Source organism: Asterias rubens, chromosome 1 (genome assembly GCF_902459465.1).
Source record: "Asterias rubens chromosome 1, eAstRub1.3, whole genome shotgun sequence".
NCBI lineage: Eukaryota > Metazoa > Echinodermata > Asteroidea > Forcipulatida > Asteriidae > Asterias > Asterias rubens.
In genome coordinates, this window is record NC_047062.1 from 26,801,068 (window position 1) to 26,815,280 (window position 14,213).

General features: G+C 37.4%; 1 protein-coding gene across 3 annotated transcripts in view; it reads left to right on the plus strand.

The window, feature by feature from the left end:
* Window positions 1–14,213, plus strand: part of LOC117290298 (F-box only protein 11-like) — a 42,307-nt gene that overhangs the window by 12,767 nt on the left and 15,327 nt on the right. For all 3 annotated transcript variants that reach the window (XM_033771615.1, XM_033771623.1, XM_033771631.1), the window contains exons 3-7: window positions 7,493–7,634; window positions 8,408–8,555; window positions 10,266–10,395; window positions 10,884–11,094; window positions 12,228–12,334. In XM_033771615.1, coding sequence (XP_033627506.1) covers window positions 7,493–7,634; window positions 8,408–8,555; window positions 10,266–10,395; window positions 10,884–11,094; window positions 12,228–12,334 — 738 coding nt within the window. The remainder of the gene's footprint in view (window positions 1–7,492; window positions 7,635–8,407; window positions 8,556–10,265; window positions 10,396–10,883; window positions 11,095–12,227; window positions 12,335–14,213) is intronic.

Here is a 14,213-nt window from a genome sequence, read left to right on the forward strand (position 1 = left end):
CCATTGCGAATACTCAAATGTGAAATTGGGCTTATGTTTTGGAGAACAAGTTTATGAAATGGTTTGACAAGTCTTGAAATTTGCTAGATTTAATGTTGGCTGGATCATTCACTGCATAACAAACGGTGACACGCATGCTCATATTACCACTTGGTGCACCATATAATGTCTGCACAGCGCTGGACACAACATAGCTTGTTTGCGTAGTACAATACAGCAGGCCCAAAGTTGAAGCAAACCAACAGTCCACACACTGTGATTGGATGTTGATAATTATCCGTATTCATAAGAAAGGCTTTGAAAATTGCGTCCATGCATTGTACACGTATGTCCAGTGCACTGGTCTCTATTAAGTAAAAGCATACAATAGCAGTTTTTATGACCTTTGAGAAGAATTGTAAATCAATGTAGAAATAAAGCTGTTAAAAAGTGTTTTGACCAAGCTACACCCAATTTTCCAAGATGTACATCCTCTAATTGCATAATTACCAGTATGACTTCTCATATACCTAGTGTTGAACAATGATTGATGATGTCTACTTATTAAAACTAAAAGCAGCACTTTTTATGACTGGCCTCCAGGGTGCTCTGTACGTGCAGTGTGTGGGTTTGCCTGATATGCATAGTCTGTGAGTTCACATCTCTAATTTCCGCTATCGTGATGTATGGCTCATAAGAAAGCACACAATGAATGCTATGGGAAGACCCTCAAGTGTCTCTGTTCTATAAGTTATTGCACATCAATTACTTGGAAAATTGTCCCTTCTTGACACGCCTTACATTATATATTTGTGAACAAATTTACCTGTGTTTGTATGCTACATGTAAGATTGGGCTGAAAATCTTACAGGTGTGAAGATACTGTATTTATTTTATGAAGTTACATGTACATGTAGAATGCTACCTATTGACCTGACTTGATCCCAACAGAGTAAGCCATAGTAATATGGTGCTAAAACTTGCTGTTGATTTTTCTACATTCCTCTTTTGTTATACTGTAAATGAACTTGATAAATAGTGTCTGTAAAATTTCAAAACAAGGCATTTCGAGTACACCAAAATACTCATGGGCTTACACTCTACCAACTTCAAAATAATACGCCTCTCTTAATATTTATGCATGAGGTACGTCACAATGCTAACTCAAAACGAGGCGATGGGCGCAGCCACTGCAAGTGATGGGGGAAGTGCGCCCATAGCCTCATTTTGGATAAGAATTATGATGTCATGCATAAATATTAAGAGAGGCGTATAGCAAGACGTTTGAATTCTTAGTCACATTTGCTGGAATGCAAAAAATTGTAAATTTATATGTACAATTTAAGAGAGTTTAAGATGGCTGGTCATAAAATTTTTTTTTTTTTTTCCTAAAACAGAATTGTCATTAAAACCATCAAATCAACAACTTAACAACAAAGTTTTAATAAAACTGATCTATGCCAGGCCTGGGATTACGCAGTGGAGACTGGCCTCTATTGCCCCTGATCTTGGCCTTGGTGCCCCTTCAAAAGTTTCCCATCCAATGGAAGAGCCCTTTGCAGAGTGAAAACGGCCATGCCCTCTCAATTTACATTGTTGTTGTTTACGGTTTCCTTGAAATCAGAGGTCAACACCTTTTATACTACATGTATAGACCTACTGTACATAAAAAGATAGCTTGCTGTGTTTGTTGACATGTACATTTCCACAATATCCTTAAGTCCTGGCATCAGCCCATTAAGGGCAAGCCACTTGGTATTCCTGTCCACATTTCAGCAAGCGTGCAATACTCTTAGCTTGAAAAGCTCATTGAGATATGATGCATTATTTATTGAGTGATGCAGTTTTGCCTGAACATGAGTGATTGGGTAGTGAGGTGTGAGCAATGAATTGCCAGCTGAGTTCAGTCATTCATTGGCTGAGAAAATCAACTGCAGGCATTTGAACTTGGCTAGGCTTTCCGTCACCAATCCCTAAAGCTCAAACGATATTGAAAAGTCCAGCTCATTACATGAATATATTTCTTCAAGCAAGTGATTGTTACCACATTGCTTGGCATCTAATGTACATGTTATGTTATGTACATGTACATCCTACATTGGCACAAGGCAAAATTTAGGGTCAATTTTTTCAACCAACACAATTTTTCAACCAACACATTTCCCGTCTCTATTTCCCGCCTTCATGCATCACCAAGCTAATCCGCATCCACAGACTTAAGCAGCATGCAGCATCAGTGTCCAGCTTTCGCCAGAAGACGATCAGAGCATACTGATCGAAACGTAGAGTTGAAACCAATGGTTCTTTTCAGAACCACCCCACCTCGTTTAGAGATTATCATTACATGGTGTTACCACAAATCTTTTCATATTCCATAACACAATTGCCATTTAGTAAACTTTTGTGCAAAACAATTGTTAAAGTAAAATTATTTTGTGTACAGTATGTTGACAATTTCAAACATCAGATTACTTGCATCTTGATTAGAAAATGAAGTCTTCTAGAGCATTGTTTGTAGACCATTGCAATCAGCCAATCCAAGCTGTTGTTAGTGTCATTTGCCATGCAGTCTCTTGCCTGACACTGTGACTAGTACACATAGTGAGTAGTGTGTGTGTCATGGCCTAAGGACTAGAGGGCTCAGTGATTCAGGCTTTACATGTAGTGCAAACCGTCCTGCCAGTTAGTCTTTCCTGTGTTGAAGCATATAGAATGTCTGGTCCCACAGCTAGGCAGGGTTCTGCTGGCCAGGCTGCATGGATTGTGATTAGGTATTCATATTGTACTTGGCATGCATACCAGATTATTGCTATTGTATTGTGTTGTATGGTGGTAGGGCCTACGCAGTTAGTGTGGTAATGGTGTCATTTACAAATTATTCCTAAACCATCTTAGACCAAAGAATATTTAATGGTCAGCAAGAACACAAGGGCCTATGTCATGTATGAAAACGTGCATTATATAACTTTGTTTTTGATTTTTAAAAACAAAACAATTTATGGTATTAATTTTAACCTATGTTTAAAATGATATCCATACATTATGGTCTTAATGTATTTTTATTGAATATACCAAGTGAATGATTTTCCTGTAGCATAGCAAAATACCAACAAAATGCATACTCTAAAGTCAATATTGTAAATGTAATTGTCAATAAAATTGTCCCTGATTTATATACAAATGTGATAGGCCTACGAGTAAGACACTGTGATAGAGGTAGAAACTCATTTGAATTTATATTTATTAAACGCATTGCAGAATTTGTATTTAAATTTGTCAAGTTGAAGATTAAGAATGTGTTAGTCTAATGTTGCCAAAGGGCTCTACGTACGTTCTCGTAAATCACCTGAATAATTTGCCACGCATTGTCTTTTGGAATAGAATTATTCATAATGGACAGCCAAAAGCAAGATACCCATGATTTTAACATTATAATTTTTTTTAATGTAATAGATGTAACAAAACTTACCTAGATTAGAAACTAAATATTTAGGTGTCACACAAGAAAATAGTGTATACATGTCCAGTTTATCTGCTCACTGATTTGTAGTGGAACCCCAAGCATTAAATATGTGTAATGCTGTATTTAATGATAAAATGTTGCTATTAGTTATTGGCAGTTGGTTATCAAGAAATACATAACATAAATTAAATATCAATTTAAGACTAGACACAGGATGGGTTGACAGAATTATATATTCCAATCTCTTTAAGACAGTGATTATAAAGTTGATAACCAACACAAATCATCCTGCGGAGTATTACCATCTGGAAAGATGTCAAAGTCAAGAAAATAGCATTGAAAACCCTCAAATCACTGCCCCTTTTTATTGAAGCAACTGAAACAAGCACAACATCCTTGACAAAACATGACCCAGTTATCATTGTTTCTTCTTTGAAAACACCCGTCAATGGGTTGGGTTTATAGTGATGTGTATTCAGTGTTCAATGGGTTGGGTTTTTAGTGATGTGTACTGTATAAGCTTCAGTGTATTATGTGGAAATGAATTCTTTCTTCCAATAAACAATGATAAATTTGTCTTAAAAGGTTCATCGTAGGAGAGAATTCTTTACAATGTCAGTTCCATGCAATTTAACTGTAAGGTCAGATTGCATCTAGAGTCAGTGTGTAATATGTAGAGTGACTCATATTATTGTCATACAGGTCAATTATCTACCAGCCTGCATGGTCATTGGGCTAGTAGTAGAACTGTTGTTTATTGAGTAGGTCTTCCACTGTAGTCTCAGTGGGTTCCTTACTGCCAAGACAAGGCATCAATCATTCTACAATTTAGTGGCATTTGTGTTGCTGTAGCATTCTCTGTATGTTTGACAATAGAACAGGGACAGTGTTATTAAGTGTGCATATTATGCCAGGGTTCGAAATTAGCGGTCGCCGACCCCCTAACCATGAAGTCATTTAAGTTGTTGTTGATGGAAAAGGGATAGTTTAAGGTAAAAATTCAGATTTAAAATCCTCATTTTCGTTTTTTTTTTTTTTTCGTTTTTTTTCTTTTCTTTTATATTTTGTGTATAAATACATGCGGGCTAGTAAAAAAAACTGCGGGCGATCGATAATTGTGGTTGACTCGCCCGGCGGGCGGTTGGAAAAAAAAGTTAAGGGAAACCCCTATATGCCCTACACAAACTCAAATTGTACACACATGATGCACTTGTACATTGTGTGGAGTCAGTTCCTTGCCATTTCCTGACTGAAGATTTTGTTTGGAACAGCTTTTTGTCGCATTCATGTTCAAATGGATTATGCATTGAACATTATAATGTGGTCTGTAGATTGTACTCTTCAAACATACATGCAATACTAATGATAATGGTCACATGTTCCATGTGCTATTAACCAACAGGAAGCAAACTTTTTTTCATTTTCAAAGGTTTTATAAAAAACAAGACGAAGACTTTTTTATTTCAACCTCAATCTGACCAGCTTAGTTTGAAATTGAATAGAACCAGAAATAAGGATTTGTCATTAAGTTTGATTGTTGCTCATAATGTCATATTTTGTTAGGGCCCAATTTCAGGGCTTTGGAAATCATGGGGCTCTGTCCTTATCATCATCATTTTTAATTTCAAGGGTGAGTACCCGTAGGTCACATAGTACACATTGCCAGTAAGCCTACATTTATTGAAACATACCTGTAACTTGTAACAGGGACTTTTCTGCTATCACAAGTGTTGTTTTTTGCTTATACCATCAACTTAATACAATATAATACAGTGATGTTATACGAATTTGCCATCCAGACAAACTTGACTGCAGCCTATACATGTAGCACCTGGGTAATTGATCGTTTGTCTGAGATCAGTGTTCAAATAACGGAGTCAGCCAAACAAGAAGAGGAAGTGAGCCCCTCCCTTGTTCGGCAGTAATCTCCATCTTTCAGGAGTTCACACTCGAATGGAATTTCAAGAAAATCTTTTCTAGACCATATGTTTTGTGGCCTAGAATTTTCGTTATACCAGAATTAACAAAACCCTAATTGTTTTCATTATTTTATTTTTTGTTACAATTAGTAAATCTTCAAGGTATTCTTTGGGTAAAGTACTATGAATTATTTGTTTGGGGATCACTTTCCAAGTGCTAAATCTAGTCCAGTAGGTTATTGCAATTGTGCTGAACCTGAGCATTTATGGATTGGCAAAAAGTTGCTTGAAACTTTTATACAGCAGAATCAAACAAATTACATGTTTGGTTCATCTTTAGGTTGTCCGGGGCACACATTTACTATATAATAGTTTAGTGCAGCCTGGTGTATTTGCACTAGTTACAAACATACTGACAGTGCAGTGTTTACAGTTGAAAATGTTCTGCAACAACACTACAACTCTGTAAATGGAGCCACTATCTACACTATTTGAGTGTCAAACTGTTAGATTGAACAGACGGCCTTTGCACTAATAAAACAAGTGTACACATCCCTGTAATAACATTATTGCATTGGGGATGCTCTATACGGACTTCCTTTTTCAAAATTGAATTCAATTTGTCAATCAAGTAGAAATGCACACACAAGATGACACATAAAAATACTGCCCAATTCGCATCCTTTGACTTTTTCTTAACAGTTAAAGGACACTCCTATTGATGGTTTAGCCCCCTCTACTCTTTCCCCTTTCCTGATGATGTCATTGCCCTGTCAGTACCATGACACCGCCTTAACATTCCACTCAATAGGTTTACCAATATAATGAGGGGGAGCACAAATTTTGCATCAATTCCCTGCAGGTATTTTGGCTATGAACCTTCCTGTACTCCTAAAGTGGAATTCCATAGAGTCAATGGCATCCGTTATCCTGGTTCTCGACACACCTACATGTGAACTGGTTCCCATCAAATTTACATTTCAGAAGGAAGCGCAACCTTTTTCTCATAAAGAAAATGGTAGATGTCAGCATGCAATATGATATGAATGCACAACAGTACATAGTCAACCCTCCTACAGTCCTACCATTCAATAGCATCAGAGCTGCCAACTCTTGCGGATTTTATGGCAATTTCCGACATCCCGCAAGCAGTCAAAATATCCCGGATCTCCAACCTGCTAACGAAAAATGTAATTTACAGTTGACAAATTGCCTAGTATAGGGAAAACCCTGGCCAATTTTTAAATTTTTAGTTGACTTGTTAGGCATGCAAGGCTAAAAATGGGCTAATGACCCGTTCAATAACTTATGGCCTCGCGCCAAAAGTTGTGCAAATAAAATGCAAAGCATTTAAAACATAAACAGCAATATTCTTTAGTAATATTTCATATATATGTCTGATGGATGTTGGTTTATATTTCAGCAAAAATCATTGAGTCTTTTCATTGGTTTAGAGGTCGTCACATTATGCATCTTAGTTTTAATACAAAACCCGATGGCCGTGTGATAGCTGTTTGCCATGTGATAGTCCAAAGACTAGTCCAAAGACTATCACATGGAATGTGATACTCCAAAGACTATCACATGGCATGTGATCGTCCGAAGACTATCACATGGCTTGTGATAGTACCTAAACGTCTTAATTACCCACCTCGAACCCAATCAGTTGTGCATCTGAGTATCTGAAATGCGCGTACGAACGTTACGTGTACGAGGAAAATAGAAAGCTCCGGGTATCACCTCGGGAGTCGTAGTTTTAACTATAGCACTCGATGCAGTCAATTTTATACTATTGTTTTGAATGATGGAGACACTATACCTGCCTGCAATATAATATAAAGTGGTGAATGAATCTAATTAAGAGAGTAAACCCTCCTACTGTCTGACCCTAAATATTATCCACGTGGTCATGAGTATGGAGATGCACCTGTGTCAGTCTGCAATATGATATTAGGTTATGAATACTGTACATGGGTGGTACACAATAAAGTTCTTATTACACCTCGGTGTAAAGTTAAAGCCAAAATAATGTTCTTTATTCCCACCCCAATTTCAAAAATATTAAAAATCCATAAACCCAGATTTATTGCCTTGAATCTAACCGTGTTAATTTTGTTGTATGTTCCAACAGGGTGTGCCAGCTGCTTCATCATCGAGCACCACCTCGTCCATTCATGTCACCTCCACCTCCTCAACCTCCTCCTCATCCTCCTCCTCCTCTAAGGTCAAGAGAGCACGTCTTACACATCATCAGACCACGCAAAGTGTCAATTGTGAGTATCAAAGCCACAGCAAGACAGTGTTTATTACCCGTATATCACTAATTACTTACTCCCACCTAAAAAGAAGAGTAGTTCACTTCAAGCTTGGGCGATATCACGATATTATTGAATATCGCGATACTAACTTCGAAACGATTTCGATATCGGATCGATTTGGTTTTTATCGATATATCGCGATATAATTTAAATAATCGCGATTATATCGAATATCGCAATATATTGTCGGCGATATATCGTGAATAAAATAAATCGATATCGCCCAAGCTTAGTTCACTTTGGGTTTAAGAAAATGTGTCTTCCTAAATCTGCTTTTGATAAGTTTGATTACACAACCATTTTGAAAAATTTAAAAACATAAAGCCAATAAACCTATCATTAGAAAGAGACTGTGTTTTACTCCATTGGTTGTGACCTGGGCTCAATTTCATAGAGCTGCTTAAGGACAAAAAGTGGCTAAACACAACAAAATTATGCTTACCAGAATAAGTTACCAGCCCCACTAACCTGTCACATGTACAATTTGTGACTGGTATACTCCTGCCCGTCTCTGCTAAGCAAAACAATAGTTGAGCAGTAGTTTCTGCTTAAGCAGCTCTATAAAATAGGGCACATGTTGGCTGCAGAATGCACTGCTGAACCTCTTATTGAATGCTATGAAACATCTAGATAAACAAAAACATAGTACATATTTCAAGGTTACTTCGTTATTTTATTAGATGAAAATTATATAATAATCTCATATTGTTTTTTACAAACTTCAACAGTATCGAATCCTGAAGATAATTTCCTCCAGTATCATGTCCCATCTGAAATCCTCCTTAAGATCTTCTCCTACTTACTGGAGAAAGATCTGTGCAACGCTGCATGTGTCTGTAAGCGTTTCAACTCATTAGCGGGTGACCCTACAGTATGGTGAGTCAAACTAATAACTAGTACTAACCCAAACCACACTCAACCATTCCAAATCCAACTGCATACTTTGTTCAATTCTGTTGGACTGAGTACTGCAATGGTAAACTGATTATGCTTTACATGGGATCAGCCGTCGATTTCACCAAACTCTTCCTGACTTGTGCAGCCGATTTCACGAAACTTAACGCAACTGCGTAAGTCCACTTGTGCAACGTTTTTGGTGCAACTTACGCCATAAACAGTGCGCAAGTGGACTTACGCAGTTGCGTATAATTTCGTGAAATCGGCCCCTGGTCCATACTTTTGAGGAAGTGGAAGATGGCACTTTTAAATAAGATTGTGAACATAGCATGGTACAATGTTGTACATGGTGTTTACATGGTACTTATTTTTTTGTGGCACCTGCGCAGTATACACTATAAAACTATTTTCATTAGGTGTGGTGTATTTATAAATTAATGCTTTCAAATTCTTATGTTTTGCTGTTTATTGAATTTGTTTACCATTCTACTGAGTTCCATCAGTTCTATTTTAGTTGTGACATTTTTTTATATTCCATGGTGATGAAGCCATAGTGTTCATTTTGTAGGCTTTGTTTTGTTCATCTGAGTCTGTGGTGAAGATAATCCCAACAGTCTTTTTCCAAGTTTGAATAGCAAAGCGCCGTTGGGGTTTGTCTTGGGAATCATATGAGCAGATTAAATGGTCTAGAGGATGAATTGCTAAAGAAAGAATGCATCCCAATTCTCTGACAGGAAGTCATTGATTGACTCAATTTAGACGGGAGCCGGTTTTGATTTCCTTCCATAATTTGCCTCATTGCTGTACTTTTCCTGGTTACTTACTAGAGGGAAGTCATTCTTGGGCACACAGTGCGATGCCCAATTCTGCGATTCCTTTTTTCATTATGTGATAATTGTCATTGACACTTGTTGCTGTTTATTTGGCAAATGTTGCACCAATATTAGGGAGTCTGTGTTTCCTCAAGCAGTTTGACTGCAATTTTACAATCCAGGAATACATGTGTTTGATTTGATTGTCAGAGTTATGAGTGCCAAGTTAGCGTGTCGCCATGTATTATTTGTCTGAGCCAGTCTTTATCTGTTGGTTATCAACTCACACCCTTTAGTCTGCCTGACATGTTTTCTGTTAGAATGGGAGGATTAAAAAAATGTGGTCAGACAAATGTTTTATATATTAATTGAAACATCCAGACAAAGTTAGATCATTTATCTTTGAAGACTATACACACTAGTATTTAAAACACATTTGAAAACCACAATCATTTTGTAATTTTTTTCTATTAAGAAGTTCCTTATACAGAATAAGGGAGAAAGTTACCAGTGTAATGTATTGAAACGATTTGAGTAAAGGAAGCTTCTAAAACAACAAAAACCTTTGAGGGCAATTTTAAGACCAGGACAATGGGCATTATTGTCTATTGTGGCGTTATACATGAAGCTTCAAGCTTGTGTACACATATTGATAGATGTTACAAATAGACCTTGCAAGCCCTGTGCTAGTGTGAGCAAAGTTGCTTTAATATTTCACAGAAATAACACCCACACCACAGACACCATTTAGCTTTTTTTTTTTTTACAATTCTGGTAACAACAGTTTTTAAAAACCACAATAATAAGTTTGTAATAAGCAGTACACTTTTAATAAACATTAACAAAACTGTTGTATTTCTTTTGCCTGACTCTTAAGGAAAAAGATGTACCAGTCAGTATATGAGATGTCATTGCCACTGTTACGACCATCACCAACAAGATTTAAATTTGTACAACCAGATAAAGTAGACTCACCCAACATCTGGAAGGATAGTTTTAAAACACTGGTAAGACCTGGTTTGCAAGTATTTGGTTAATTTTAAACAAGTTAATTTTCAATGTTGATAAAGCTGATGGGAAATAATGAAACAAACTGGAATTAAAGAGTTTGTGTACTCTTTGTAGGACACAAAACACAATGTCCATAGATTTACCTGAATAGCATATCTTGTACACAATTAAATGTCTGAGCATTTTCTCTTTAAAAAGCCCAACTTCATTGCACTGCATTGCACTGCGATTTCAGAATTTTCTTTAAAAAAAAAAAATTAAAAGCTCATTGAGCCTTAACATTTTCAGTACAGCCATCACTGAGGGTAGAAAGAAATAGTCCACATTTTGTCCAAACCTGTAGTTTTGTATTTCTGGTGATGCCTAGAGTCTAGAATTCTCCTGTAATTGTAACATCTGTTTTTGTAGTTTGAGCCCAAGTGTCCAATTCTGGTTGATAACCAATATAAACCAATAAAAAAACAAATCATTTGTTCATTTTCAGTATAATGCAGTCCATGTCAAACCAGGCTTTGCCCGGCGTGTTTATGACAATATGGACATGTACAAGGGTCGAGATATCCAGTATTATGATACGATAGAGGAAGCCCTGTCATCAGTAGAGGGGAACGACTACCCACTCATCTTATTACATGCTGGGGTATATAGTGGTGAATGGCTCTACATAGATACACCAGTCTGCATACTTGGTGCTGGTAAGTTACATGCACCATGAAGGAAGGAAGAGAAGGAGCCGAACGACCCACAAAACCGCAGAGTAACAAAAGAATACCCTGACAATGCCCCTGTCTGACCAGTGGAAAAAGATAGCAGACCTGCTGGACGGCCAATTAGTGAGCGCGATTAGATCTCTTTGAACTAAGGTGTGGTACCGCCACTCTGCATTGTTGCCTTCGTGTAAAGTTGAATCATTGGAGACAAGAATTGTGAATACACACGTTTTCATTTACCGTTTGTGGTGTTTACATGGAAATATCATAGCATATTTTTACATTTTTGCAACTTTCCGGTCACTAGCGGTGGTTCACAATTTGGGTATTAGCACACGAGGGTGGTTGGTATTCAATTGTGTTTTTCGATTTGGTGGGCGAAAGTGTCCACAAATTTTATCAGGTCTCAAAAAAGTTGTTTTTTCTGTATTATATCCATACGACATACAACACCATAGTTGAGTGAAGAACTAAGTGTGCACGCGCAAACTCACATACGTGAGGTCGCCCATTGTTTGTATAGGGTATGTGGGTGATTACGAGGTGTCGTTAAACGACCTCGGTACCACAGGCTCGGCTTTTGAAGTCCCTTCGTTCAAGCTCCTTCTCTTCCTTCCTCCACGCATGTACCCACTGTGTTTGTGCACACTCAACCTGTACACATCGTTTGCTTGTTTTTAGACCAGTTGCTTTTGCTAGTTTTAAAAGCAGTTTTAATATCACATTTTAATAACGTGTCATGGCCGAGAGGTCCAGCGCACCGAATTCAATTTGTGGTGGCTGAGTCATCACAATGTGGGTCCCGGCACTTACTATAACTGCTACTGCTCCTTCGATTATATCTTAAATTACAGACTATGCCGAGTAGTAAATCAGAACTACATGTTGGAGTAGTGTTGCTTCCCCACATGATAGTGTGGTGACTAAGTGTAAACTTTTCCTGGTAATATTGAAGTATTATATATATTGCGCACAGTCTACCAACAAGGTACTCGGGCGCTTAGTATACATTTATACAGAAAGAGAGGTTATTGAAAGTTATGAATTCTGAGACCCAATTATGTAGCACCTTATAAGGGTTTACATATTGATACTACATTTAATCTCTTCCTGAACAGCTCCTGGTCATATCCCAGACAGTGTCATCGTAGAAAATTTCAAGGAGTCCACGTTTGTTTTCTTCGAAGGATGTGAAGACGCATACTTAGGCCATATCAGCATTAGAGTAAGTTTTTTACACTTCATACAACTTATATAGACCTTATGCATTGATGTCATCCACCCGCCATCTTAGAGGTAAAACCGTGACGTAACAATCGAAAACGCACAGATTTGTACACGCGGTGCACAGGATTGGCCAATGCACAACTCCTTTTGACTCTGGGTGAGGGCGCCCTACTGAAATGACATCATGTGCATTAGGTCTATTGACAACAAAGAAACAACAAATATCCCGAGTTTATTGTGAGGGAAACTTTTCAGTTAACTTAATCATCAAGTTTTGCCTTTCAACAAACCCGGTAAAACTTTGGTATTTTCGTTTTGAAAAAATACAACTCTGTAAAATGTTGATATAGTTGTACTTTTTGTTAAAAGAAATGGCACACAAATGAACTTATTGTAGTGTTTTTGCAAAGATTCCAATTTCTGTTTCCAGAGTGCATTATGACATTGCATTTCAGTGTATGGTATGCTTAGTCGGGCAGGGCCCAAAGCCATTGATATTGAAGCATGGTGCAGTGGGCTTACTGTATACAGTCGACTCCCGTTAATACCAGGTCCGCCGGACTGGCCCGTTTTCCTCGTATTATCCAAACCTTGTTGTATCCGATCGCGGTATATGGGAGCTCGTAATAACGGGAGTCGACTGTAAATACACAACATGCATGATGCTTATGGTTTGAAGCTGTGTATATCACAAGCTATACATGTTTGTGATGCTTATGGTTTGAAGCTGTGTATATCACAAGCTATACATGTTTGTGATGCTTATGGTTTGAAGCTGTGTATATCACAAGCTATACATGTTTGTGATGCTTATGGTTTGAAGCTGTGTATATCACAAGCTATACATGTTTGTGATGCTTATGGTTTGAAGCTTTGTATATCACAAGCTATACATTGTTTGTGATGCTTATGGTTTGAAGCTGTGTATATCACAAGCTATACATGTTTGTGATGCTTATGGTTTGAAGCTGTGTATATCACAAGCTATACATGTTGGTGATGCTTATGGTTTGAAGCTGTGTATATCACAAGCTATACATGTTTGTGATGCTTATGGTTTGAAGCTGTGTATATCACAAGCTATACATGTTTGTGATGCTTATGGTTTGAAGCTTGGTATATCACAAGCTATACATGTTTGTGATGCTTATGGTTTGAAGCTGTGTATATCACATGCTATACATGTTTGTGATGCTTATGGTTTGAAGCTGTGTATATCACAAGCTATACATGTTTGTGATGCTTATGGTTTGAAGCTGTGTATATCACAAGCTATACATGTTTGTGATGCTTATGGTTTGAAGCTGTGTATATCACAAGCTATACATGTTTGTGATGCTTATGGTTTGAAGCTGTGTATATCACATGCTATACATGTTTGTGATGCTTATGGTTTGAAGCTGTGTATATCACAAGCTATACATGTTTGTGATGCTTATGGTTTGAAGCTGTGTATATCACAAGCTATACATGTTTGTGATGCTTATGGTTTGAAGCTGTGTATATCACAAGCTATACATGTTTGTGATGCTTATGGTTTGAAGATGTGTATATCACAAGCTATACATGTTTGTGATGCTTATGGTTTGAAGCTGTGTATATCACAAGCTATACATGTTTCTGATGCTTATGGTTTGAAGCTGTGTATATCACAAGCTATACATGTTTGTGCGAGCCATACACTTATGGCCTGGACCCAGTTTCTGCTTGCCAGTTATTTATGTGCTTACTGCACCCCGCAAAGTGCATCGTTCAAAGGGTCTCATGCACAGAATTCCACAGTAAACACTAACATAAAATGGGGCCCTAAGAAACAAAGTTTGAATATTCTGATCAAGAAATAGACTGTATAATTTCATATATATTTCAAAAGTTGG